The 12,959-nt window shown below is 42.6% G+C and overlaps 1 protein-coding gene across 1 annotated transcript in view; it reads left to right on the top strand.

Moving 5' to 3' along the window:
* nr5a2 (nuclear receptor subfamily 5, group A, member 2) overlaps nucleotides 1-10,660 on the top strand; it is a 71,944-nt gene extending 61,284 nt beyond the window's left edge. Inside the window, exon 5 of the mRNA XM_034678685.1 lies at nucleotides 9,687-10,660. Coding sequence (XP_034534576.1) covers nucleotides 9,687-9,934 — 248 coding nt within the window. The 3' untranslated portion in view covers nucleotides 9,935-10,660. The remainder of the gene's footprint in view (nucleotides 1-9,686) is intronic.
* Nucleotides 10,661-12,959: the final 2,299 nt, after the last annotated feature.

Genomic DNA, 12,959 nt, shown 5'->3' on the forward strand with positions numbered 1-12,959 from the left:
GGTTCAACGGCTCGCTCTTTGAAGCGCCGCGCCGCAGTAAAACGCTGCCTCAGCTTTGATAGGCTCGTATAAAAGCCTGTGAAAGCCCCCCGATTGGAGAACCGGAGCGCCGGATTCCCGCCTCTGCAGGAAGTGACCGGTTCGTCTTCCACTCACGTTTAATTGGCCGAGTTTACTGACAGCACTTGACTCAGTAACCGTTTATGAGCCGGGAGTTTTATGTGTTGTTTTTGGAGCTGGCAGGAAACACATGTTGTCTGTGAGGCAGAGTGAACGCGCAGCATGTGACTCAGACGGGTTTATTGATTGGAGCAATAACAGAGGAACAGGAAGGGAACATGGAGGTACTCTGAAGGGTTTAAACGAAGCGTTCGGACAGGCGTCCAATCAGAGGAGGAGGAAACTGGAGAGAGGAAGTGGTTCAGGTGGAAACAGGGTGATGGAATATAAAGGTGTGTGTGTTGGGGTGTGTGTGTTGGGGTGTGTGTGAGGTGAATTTCCTTTTATTCATTAAAGTTATATTTTGGGTGTTTTTGCCTTTATTGATGGAACAGCTGAAGAGAGACAGGAAATATGGGGAGCAGAGAGCGGGTCGAATGATAAGGACTATAGAATCTGTACATGGGGCGCATACTTAGACCGCGAGACCAACAGCGCCCCCTCAGGTGACTTTACAGGTTTATTGTTTTATTAAATGTGACCGTATCCTCTCACTTCCTTTAAAACATCTCAAAAGTTACTCATGATTATTACTATTTTTTAAAGTTATTGCATTTAGTTTATATATATGAAAATAACCAAACATCAAAATAAACAAACATACAATAGAAATAATTTTAAATATAAATACATATGAAGAAATAATTTGCAAAAACAGATTACTCAATTTTAAAAAGTTTCAAAAATGTTTCAAAAAACATATTTTTTCCATAACTAGCTTACTTTCTGTATTATTAATCAACTGTTGGCTGGCTTTGACTCATTCAAAATGACATTACTAATTAAAGGTATCTTAAATATTTAAGTTCATTAAAAATCTATATTAAAAAGAAATGTGTTTTTTGAAAATGTTATAAAAATTGAGTTATCTGTTTCTGCAAATAAACTCTTCATATACACATTTATTCAAAAATGATATATATATATGTGTGTTTTCATAAAAAAAAAAAATATATATATATATATATAATTTTTTGGTATTGTATGTTTCTTTATTTGGTGTGTGTGTGTATATAGACAGATATATATATATACACTACTAGTCAAAAGTTTGGAAACACCTTCTCATTTATGGGTTTGTATTTATTTTAATTATTGTAAACACTGTAGATTAAAACTGAAGACATCAAAACTATGAAAGAACATATATGGAATTATTTAATTAACAAAAATATTTTTTATATTTTAGATTCTGTAAAGTAGCCCCCTTTTTCCTTCATGACAGCTTTGCACACTCTTGGTATTCTCTCAGTCTGCTTCATGAAGTGGTCTCCTGGAATGGTTTCTCTCAGTCTGCTTCATGAAGTGGTCTCCTGGAATGGTTTCTAATGAACATGAGCCTTGTCAAGAGTTCATTAGTAGAATGACTTGCCTTCTTAATGTGTTTGAGACCATCAGTTGTGTTGTTCAGAGGTAGGGTTAGCACACAATGGATAGCTTTATTTGACTACTGTTGTAATCCAGATTATGGCAAAACCAGATTATTTCATAGTGTTGATGTCTTCAGTATTAATCTACAATGTTGGAAATAATTAAGATAAATAAAAACTATTGAATGAGAAGGTGTGTCCAAACTTTAGACTGGTAGTGTAGATATGCTCAACCTTCTGCTGCAGCTGTCTCCAGCTACCAGGTCCTGCATGTAGGCCCATGATAATGAAGATATAGAGCATTATAAACCAGGTAATCAAAGTATACATCAGGTATCCCTAGCCAATCTAAAAACATCTTTATGAGGGAACTTTAACATCATTTTTATAACAACATAATAATTGTTATTAAAAATAGTTCCAGGTGAAATCTAACCGGGGTCTGTGGCCACATTCAGCATGTATAATTTGGCCTCTTAGCTTTTACAGCCATGAGCAAAGAGACGGCTGTTTGCTCGCACAGAGAACGATGAACTTTGACCCCCAGTGATTTTTTTAAAGTCATGTTATCAGAGATTATTCCTCTCATCACTGCGTCTGCTCTGCAAGGCGAGAACACACACTGAAGTTATGGAGCAAGTGTTTATAAGAGTGTGTGTCCAAACACTATGTGTGTGTGTGTGTGTGTGTGTGTGTGTCCCCAGAGCAGGTTGATTGTAAGGGGCGGTGAAAAAGCAAAGAGAAGTGCATGCTGACACACACACACACACACACACACACACACATTCAGAGCACAGAGCAGATCTAGTCTAATTAAAAAGCACAGCGGTGATTTCAGGGGCTCAGTGGAAGTGGGAATGTGTGTGTGTGTCTGTGTGTGTGTGTGTGTGTGTGTGTGTGTTGCTGCATTAGCTCGCTGGCTTCGGCGTGATCGCCCGTCAAATGAAACAATGTATTCTGCGGGACCTCGGGGTTTCCATTTGAGTATTCAGACGCGGCGCTGCAACAAACTGTGGCTGTTTTATGTGAAAAAAAAGTTGATAATTAGTCCCACAGTGACTGAACAATGAGATGGAGAGAGAAGAAGAGGATAGGAGAGGAGGGGGAGGAGGAGGAGGAAGAGGAGGAGAGAGCGCTTAGCACACTTAGTGCTCGGACCTGACACAGTCTGAGCTCAGAGTCATTGATCAGGTGTTGATTTTCTGTGTTTGTGTCCCCCCCTCTTCACCTCCTCACCCCTTCATGCTCCTTCCTCTGTGTTCCATGATCGGTGAATTAAGATCAGTTCATCGTCTGATTGGATTAAGAACAGAATCAGAGACATGTAATCTGTTTCTGTCTCTCTGCTTCTGCAAACAGGAGCGTACATTTGTCATTTCTTCCTCTTCCTCTTCTTCTTTTTTCGGATCCCCTCATTCATTATTTTTTCAGAAGCAGCTCTGGTAATAATTAGCAATTAAAATGCTGCTTTTTGCCTCACTTTCCCCTAATTAGCTTGACATAGACATTGGGTCCTAATTCTCTGTAGTCCCCCTCCTCCCTCTCTCCACATGCACACACACACACTCATGCAGACGCACAAACACACACTTCACCTCGTCATGTTGCCGCAAAATTAAACAAATCAAACTCTGAAGAGGATCTGACGTCTCTGAATTATTGAGCAGAGGAGATGTTTTGTTATAAGAGACGTCTCTGTAGCAGGAGACACGTCTGTGCTGTGACATGATGTAAAGGAGGAACACTGCAGGGTCCTTTATACCTTGTAATACATGATTTGAGAATACTTGATTTGGTTGTTGCAGCTGCACAGACATGGGAGCAAGAGTGGTGAAGGAATAAAGGTAGAAAAAAAAGAGAACAAATTTAAATAAATTAAAAGTAGAAATAGAAATAGATTAATGTTGAATTTGATTAATTGTTTTGCTTTAAGAGAAAGACAAAATATGAAAATAAAGATCCACAGCTAGGCATGGTATCTGACCAAATACAGACACTCATTAAGGTTATAATAAATGTGCATTTAAATCATCTTTTTAAAATTATAAATAGAATACAAATAAAAAATAGAAAATAGAGGAAATTTTAAAGAAATTAAAAATAAAAATAAAATAAATGTGAATGGAAATTATATATATTTTTACTATAAAAAAAATAGAGAACATTTTAAATAAATAAAAAATATAGATAAATTAAAAATAGAAATAGATAAATATTGAATTTGATTAATTCTTTAGCTTTAAAAAAAATTATAAAATATAATAATAATAAAGATCTACATCTAGGTATAGTGTCTGACCAAATTCAGACACTTATTAAGGTTATAATAAATGTGCATGTACATTGTCTTTTTTTAAATTCTGAATAAAATAAAAAGTAAAACATAAAGAAAAATTTAAAGAAATTAAAAAAATAAATAAATAGACAAATACTGACTTTTGATTCATTTTTAAACTTAATAAAAGGAAAAGAAAAAAACCCTATAATATATCTTTTATATTATGAATACATAAATAAAATATGACATCGCCCCAGGGACAAAAAGGAGAGATAAATATAGTGAAGAAATAAATGTTGTTTAATGTAAATAAAATCCTCTTTTTATTCCTCCTGTTCCTTTCTCTTCTTTGTATGTTTCTGATTTGTTAAGGGGTTGAATGAACTGGCCTAGTTTAAAGCAGCTGTATTTGTTTTCCTGGCTATTTATACACAATTATTATCAGGGTTCAAAGGTCACCAGTAAGGGTCCTCAGGGTTTGACGATGCCTATCAGATATACTGAAGGTAGACTCTGAATATAGACTTAGTAACAAAGCTTCAATAATTAAAGCTTTCATACGTCAAGAAACAAACCGATCCAACAAATCAGCTGCAGACTCCAAGACTGTACTCTATGTTCTATTATCAACAAAGACCCAACATCAAGACCGGATCAGATCCAGTCCCATCTCACAGACAGGACTCAGTCTGATCTCATCTTAATCCACCATGAGCAGAGCACTTTGCAGCATTTAGCAAGTTACAGTGGCAAGGACAAACTTCCTTTAACAGGCAGAAACCTCCAGCAGGACCAGACTCATGTTAGACACACATCTGCTGAGACCGTGTTGGAGAGAGGGATAGAGGGAGATGAAGAGAGAGAGAGAGATGATAGTGGGGAGACGGATCTATGGATGGAGGAGTGTGAGGAGCTCTGAGGCAGCGTGTGAGACGTTACATTTAATCAGAGGATCAAGTTAGAGGATTAAAATACTGGATGACTCTAAATACACATTTTAAAAATTGAGCATAGTTGGTTGGCGGTTGAAGCGTGCGCCCCATGTACGGAGGCTCTCTCTCTCTGCCCCCCACACTTCCTGTCTCTCTTCAGCTGACCTCTCAAATAAATGTCAAAAAATGTAACTTCAAAAATATAATAAATACAAATCCATGAAACAGGAAGTGAGCAGACTTTTGAAACCCCTTCTTGCAGACTTTCCAAAGCAGACCAGAAACTTTCCCGTCCATGCTTGGTGGCCGTTAGTTTAATGTGCAGATAAAAACAAACACATTGTTTGTGTTGTTGACCTGCGTAGGCCGTGCAGCCCACTCTCTGCTCCGCTACCTTATGTAAGGCTATATCAGCGCCCGTGTTGGCGGTGTGTGAGCGGCGCTGCAGGAGGCTGGCGGGGGGTCAGACAGCTGAGTGGCAGCAGGAAAAAGCACATGTCATGTTTGTGCGGCGCCTCCTTTGTCACAGGCCACACACCCCCTCCCCCCCTCTTCTTCCTGCCCTTCTCTTGGCCTTATTTAGCCCCCCCCGCCGTGTCACCCAGAGGTCAGGGTGAGCACACACACGCTCATACATACAGCGGTTCACACATGCACACATACAGATTGTGATAGCATGGTAGAGTGCATCATGGATGGAAGTGCCTTGAAGGACCTGCTTCTCATTCTCTAGACCTCATTAGCTGCTGATTTATCTCCCCCTCCCTCCCCCCTAATGCTCTGGGTGGGAGGAGGGGGGAGTGTGTGTGAGTGTTTGTGGGAATACAGAAAGAAATATCAAGTGTATTTTCATGGATTAGTGTGTGTGTGTGTGTGAGAGAGATGGTGTATTGTAGCGTGTGTGTGCGTGTTGGTCCGGAGGTGTCAACTAGACACAGGGACTCTGTCATTCCACATTAGCCTGCTGTGAGCACACTCGACCCGGGGTCAAACAGATTAATAAAAGATCACACACACACACACACACACACACACACACACACACACACACACACACACACAGAGAGAGAGAGCTGCGATCTGATTAAATATTCTGCAGCCCTGCGCTTCATAATCATGACAAGTCCACACCGCGCCCCCGTCCACCATTATCCATTTAGCACATTTTGGTCTTGTCTTGCAGTAATCTGCTCGGCTCCCCGGTGAGCTTATTACTGTCAAGGAAAAGTGCTTATAGCCGCGTGTAAAGGTACGACGTCTGAAAGATGCAAAATGTTTCATGCACGTGAATTAAAGGAGGAGAGAAAACACTGCCTCCATGTTTCTTCTCTCTCTCTCTCTGGTCTTTGTGGGGATGTTAAAACACGTCAGGTGAAGGAGCAGCACCAAACTGTAACTCTGCCCTACATAATTCATACACTCCTGGGGAATGAGTCTCTCAGGAGGACTCAGGAGGAGAACCTTTTTTCTGCCGTTACCTGATTCCCTCCACATGGCGGTCTCGGGGGACCAGGAGGGGAGGAGATGAGGAGGAGGAGGAGGAGGAGGAGGAGGAGGAGGAGGAGGAGGAGGGGGTTTCGTCATGCGGTGGATTTTGTTGGTGAAGTTTAAAAAAACTGTGAGACAAACATGAAGCTCGTGTTGAAAGGTGCTGCTGATTTATGAGGCAGAAAGTGGAACATGAAGCAGCTGATACCCAAATGTAGGATGTTTACTTCATTTATTTGTACATTTTTTTTAATTTAAAGGTGACATATCATGCAGAATGGACTTTTTAATGGTTCTCTCCCTGAAATCTGTGTCCCTGTCTACAAACCCCCTGAAAAGTCAAAGACTCCATTCTGCCCCTGTTCTGATTTCTCCACCTTTCTGTAAATGTGTGTGAAACCAGCCGTTTCAGTTTTCAGTGTTTTTCATACGTCACAACGCCATCCGGTCTGTAACAGGAAGTCAGAGCTCGGAGCTTGTTCAGCCCATAGACTGTATAAAATACAACTCAACCCCTCCTCCGTTTTTCATTCCCTGCACACATGTGTGCTAACAAGGAGCTTAGGAGGGAGGCATGCTAGTTGTAGGCTGTCTTAATAAACACAAAGGTCGCTTTGACTCCCCACGTCTGCAGATTTGAAGATCTAGTGGATGAGTTTTAGTTTTCATGGAAAAGTGCTAGAGCTAGTTAGCATAGCCACATAGCTACATGTTGGTAGCTGTGTACCAAGACACACGTCGACATGCTGACAAATAAAACAACAAGAAACACTAAATCTGTGACCAATGGTTCAGAAAGGTCCTGCTGCAGGCGCCTCTCCGTCAGGATCAGGACAGATGAAGAGAGTCAGGACATGTGGGGATTAGAGGGCGGGGGAAGACATGCAGCAGAGGTTGAGGCATCTCAAAGCTCCAAACTTCCATCCTTGCATCGTTCACTCATGTCGTACTTTGTGTTTAAATCTCACATTTTTGAGCTCAGCTCATCACACAGACTGTTTAGAAACCAACGTATGTTTAAGGTCTGTTTCAGGGCACCCTTAGTGACTGCTATAAGGTCTGTTTCAGGACACCCTTAGTGACTGCTATAAGGTCTGTTTCAGGACACCCTTAGTGACTGCTATAAGGTCTGTTTCAGGACACCCTTAGAGACTGCTATAAGGTCTGTTTCAGGACACCCTTAGTGACTGCTATAAGGTCTGTTTCAGGACACCCTTAGTGACTCCTATAAGGTCTGTTTCAGGGCACCCTTAGTGACTGCTATAAGGTCTGTTTCAGGACACCCTTAGTGACTGCTATAAGGTCTGTTTCAGGACACCCTTAGTGACTGCTATAAGGTCTGTTTCAGGACACCCTTAGTGACTGCTATAAGGTCTGTTTCAGGACACCCTTAGTGACTGCTATAAGGTCTGTTTCAGGACACCCTTAGTGACTGCTATAAGGTCTGTTTCAGGACACCCTTAGTGACTGCTATAAGGTCTGTTTCAGGACACCCTTAGTGACTGCTATAAGGTCTGTTTCAGGACACCCTTAGTGACTGCTATAAGGTCTGTTTCAGGACACCCTTAGAGACTGCTATAAGGTCTGTTTCAGGACACCCTTAGTGACTGCTATAAGGTCTGTTTCAGGACACCCTTAGTGACTGCTATAAGGTCTGTTTCAGGACACCCTTAGAGACTGCTATAAGGTCTGTTTCAGGGCACCCTTAGAGGCTCCTATAAGGTCTGTTTCAGGACACCCTTAGAGACTGCTATAAGGTCTGTTTCAGGGCACCCTTAGTGACTGCTATAAGGTCTGTTTCAGGGCACCCTTAGTGACTGCTATAAGGTCTGTTTCAGGGCACCCTTAGTGACTCCTATAAGGTCTGTTTCAGGACACCCTTAGAGACTGCTATAAGGTCTGTTTCAGGGCACCCTTAGTGACTGCTATAAGGTCTGTTTCAGGGCACCCTTAGTGACTGCTATAAGGTCTGTTTCAGGGCACCCTTAGTGACTGCTATAAGGTCTGTTTCAGGGCACCCTTAGAGACTGCTATAAGGTCTGTTTCAGGGCACCCTTAGTGACTGCTATAAGGTCTGTTTCAGGGCACCCTTAGAGACTGCTATAAGGTCTGTTTCAGGGCACCCTTAGTGACTGCTATAAGGTCTGTTTCAGGGCACCCTTAGTGACTGCTATAAGGTCTGTTTCAGGGCACCCTTAGTGACTCCTTTAAGGTCTGTTTCAGGGCACCCTTAGTGACTGCTATAAGGTCTGTTTCAGGGCACCCTTAGTGACTGCTATAAGGTCTGTTTCAGGGCACCCTTAGAGACTGCTATAAGGTCTGTTTCAGGGCACCCTTAGTGACTGCTATAAGGTCTGTTTCAGGGCACCCTTAGTGACTGCTATAAGGTCTGTTTCAGGACACCCTTAGTGACTGCTATAAGGTCTGTTTCAGGGCACCCTTAGAGACTGCTATAAGGTCTGTTTCAGGGCACCCTTAGTGACTGCTATAAGGTCTGTTTCAGGGCACCCTTAGTGACTGCTATAAGGTCTGTTTCAGGGCACCCTTAGTGACTGCTATAAGGTCTGTTTCAGGACACCCTTAGTGACTGCTATAAGGTCTGTTTCAGGGCACCCTTAGAGACTGCTATAAGGTCTGTTTCAGGGCACCCTTAGTGACTGCTATAAGGTCTGTTTCAGGGCACCCTTAGTGACTGCTATAAGGTCTGTTTCAGGGCACCCTTAGTGACTCCTTTAAGGTCTGTTTCAGGACACCCTTAGTGACTGCTATAAGGTCCGTCTTTTTTCTGTTATTAAACTTAAGTGATGGGAAGTTTCAGAGAAGTCCGAGCCGCTGCAGCGTCCAATCAGTGAGAGGTATTTGATAAGGGAGCGTGTCTCTGTCTGTCAGAGAAAAGACTTCCACAAAGTCAGCTCTCGTGTTTCCTCTATTATCCCTCCTCTCCTCTCTCCTCCAGCAGCGTTAAGAGCTTTGGAACGCCACTTAAAATGGCGGGTCAGTAACTACTTCCGGTTCGGCGGAGGAGAGAGGAGAGAGGAGAGAGGAGAGAGGAGAGAGGAGACTGAAGTTAAGAGCTTTGAGACGCACTCAGGGAGTCGAACCTGCGACCGCTGCAGACTAAAGCCTCTGTACATGGGGCGCACGCTTCGACCGCTAGGCCAACATCGCCCTGTTTATTTGTATTATTAATTTGGGTCATAATGCATCGACCTCATTATAGTAGAGGAAGAAATAACATCAACAAACTCACCTGCAAACTGAAGCTTCTGCAAGAAGTGAGCTCTTAAATCAGGACAGAATGAACCTTTATTTAACTCTGTGTTTGATCTCTTTCTCTGATCTTAGTCTTTAAAGTGTCGTCCTGTCTGACCTTCTTTCTCCTTCCTCCTCCTCCTGCAGATGTGAAGAACCTGGAGAACTTCCACCTGGTGGAGAGCGTGCAGGAGCAGGTCAACGCGGCGCTGCTGGACTACGTCATGTGCAACTACCCGCAGCAAACGGACAAGTTCGGCCAGCTGCTGCTCCGGCTGCCGGAGATCCGAGCCATCAGCCTGCAGGCCGAAGAGTACCTGTACTACAAACACCTGAACGGGGACGTGCCCTGCAACAACCTGCTCATCGAAATGCTGCACGCCAAGAGAGCTTAGGACGGAGACTCCAGCTGTGCAGACGTTCTTAGAGTTTTTGCTGCGGCACACAAACTCCTGATGTTTTCTCTCCAAGCGGAGACTCGATGTGCAAACACAGACAACATATTGATCCCTTTATGCTCACAGACAGAAGAGCGGCTCCTCCTGAAACACGCAGACTTCACTGAAAGGAAAAAACACTTGAAACAAACTGACACCGCGAGGCGGGGAGTAACGGTCGGCACTTGCAGAGACTATCACGCCTGGCAGGCTGCAACTTAAAGAATTAACAACCCCTGAGTGTTTTAACGCCGGTGACACCGCGGGAAGCTTTTTGTGCTGAGAGAGAGGAAGGTGAGTAACAGCGCACATCTTTCAAACGGCGCTGAGATTACAGCCGCTGAAAACCAGCTCTGTGTTGTTATTGGTACTGTAAAGACAAAAGGATTCAACAAGGACAGAGACTTTACCTTCATCACGTCTGTTTTTTGAACACACTTAAAGATGCAGCTTCACCCGACTGAAGAAGGAGGGAGGACTGATTCAAAAAAAAAGGTCTAAAAAAGGAACTTTAATGAACAAAATAAAAGAAGAAGAAGAAGAAGAAGAAGAGGTTTTTTCTCCTGTCATTAGCTCCTCATGGTCACCTTGTGGTTTCTTATTCCAGCTCCCTGAATCATCTTAAACTATGTACCTCAGAAAGACCAGTGTTAAATAAATCAATGAATAATGTCTGCACACACAGTCGTATTTATCGCCCTTTTTTTCCTGCAAACTAACAAGAAAGGCACCCTCCGTTTTTCATGATTTCATCACAACTGGAACAAAACTAAAGTGTGATTCTGGAGACGGCGACGCGTCCACCTCGCCCTCGTCTCCGGAGAGACCAAAGCCTGCTGCAGAACAGAAGAGGGGAACGACAGAAACCTAAATAATCAGTATTATAAAAAAAAAAAAAGATGTGTGATGCTGTCACAGTTCTGTGAGTCTTGCCTTATTTCATTACCATGCTAGCTAACCGTGCAGATGTGAATGGAAATATGTACAAATATATATATAAAGTATTAATGTTGTAAAATTTAAAAAAGAGTAATTCAACAGGTGTTTACATTCATGTGGTCATGGGAGAGAACTGTGATGAAGCAACAATTGCAAAGCAATGATTTCCTAAAAACTGAAATCAACCAAATGAAAAAGAATCCCTCTGTTTGCTTTCTTCGGTGTGTGTACAGTGTTTTATTTCTATTTGTTTGAGCAGTACTTAAATGATGTCGTGAGACACTAAAATCAAAAAGGAATCACACTTAAATCTTCATTTCTCTCTGTGCCATCTGACGTTTGGTTTCTTAAGCTTTCTGTGACGGAGTTTGTTTCACTTTCAAACCTTTTTGTAGTCTTTTTACTTTTTATTTTCAGTGCTTTGACCTTTTGATGTACAGTGTGTCACTGGTTACGCTTAATAATGAAGATAATTTATTGCGTCTCTGGGTTTCCATCTATGTGTTACATGACGTGAGGTGTCCATGCCAGAATAAATTTGTCTACTGTAGCATGTTCTCCTTTTTCTTTTTGGTTTCTGGACGCCGGAGGAGGAAGAGACGGAGGAGCTTTCAGTTTGTCTTTTAAATGTTGATGAAGTCTGTATATTGAAGTGTATTTAAGTGAGCAGGTGTGAGAGATCTTTGTGCCCCCATCCATAGACTGTATATATAATGGACGTCATCTTGCTCCTATTGAAGGGAGGCCGCCACAAAAACTGCTCCCCCTAGTGGCTGGCTGCAGTATAGGTCAAAAACTCTGTCTCCCCCATTCATTTGAATGGGTCTGCAGTCAAACTTTAAAGGTGACATATCCTGCAACATGGACTTTTTAATGGTTCTCTCCCTGAAATCTGTGTCCCTGTCTACAAACCCCCTGAAAAGTCAAAGACTCCATTCTGCCCCTGTTCTGATTTCTCCACCTTTCTGTAAATGTGTGCTGAAACCAGCCGTTTCAGTTTTCAGTGTTTTTCATACGTCACAACGCCATCCGGTCTGTAACAGGAAGTCAGAGCTCGGAGCTTGTTCAGCCCATAGACTGTATAAAATACAACTCAACCCCTCCTCCGTTTTTCATTCCCTGCACACATGTGTGCTAACAAGGAGCTTAGGAGGGAGGCATGCTAGTTGTAGGCTGTCTTAATAAACACAAAGGTCGCTTTGACTCCCCACGTCTGCAGATTTGAAGATCTAGTGGATGATTTTTATTTATCATGGAAAAGTGCTAGCGCTAGTTAGCATAGCCACATAGCTACATGTTGGTAGCTGTGTACCAAGACACACGTCGACATGCTGACAAATAAAACAACAAGAAACACTAAATCTGTGACCAATGGTTCAGAAAGGTCCTGCTGCAGGCGCCTCTCCATCAGGATCAGATTCTGGATCAGATTCAGAGGGTTGAAGTAACGCGGGTCTGTGAGCAGCCGTGTATATTCAGCCAACATGTAAACATTAGATCAACGTGCCGGACGGCCGAGGCCACACCCACTTCCTGAGGGGGCGTGGTCAGAGAGCTCATTCTCATTTAAAGGCACAGACACAGAAAACAGCCTGTTCTGAGCAGGGCTGAAAAAGAGGGGTTTACAGGCAGACCAGAATCTGATTTCAAAGTGTTTTTATGAGCAATAGACTTTAAAGACATGTTTTGGGGACCTCTTAGACCAATATATGTTGATGAAGAAGAGCAGAATATGTCACCTTTGTGGTACGAATGTTTCTCCTATCCGTATGCTGTGGTGATGTGTAGTTATTATTTCACTGTGTTGTGTTCAAGGCCCCTTAACAGTTTCTTCTTCTTTGGTTATTAGAGGTTAAAAAACATTATATATACAGTCTATGGCTCCATCATTGAATCTGAACCTGCATCATTTTTCTGGCCGGTTTGCTCTTTAACCAAAGACTGCATCGTCCCCCCGTGAGCTGAGACCTCTGCCAGAGCCGCCCTGACTTCCTGTCATGTGCAGTTTGTCACACGCTCTGTGGTTGTTCCAGCTTTACCCGTC

This window comes from Notolabrus celidotus, unplaced genomic scaffold, assembly GCF_009762535.1.
Source record: "Notolabrus celidotus isolate fNotCel1 unplaced genomic scaffold, fNotCel1.pri scaffold_203_arrow_ctg1, whole genome shotgun sequence".
NCBI lineage: Eukaryota > Metazoa > Chordata > Actinopteri > Labriformes > Labridae > Notolabrus > Notolabrus celidotus.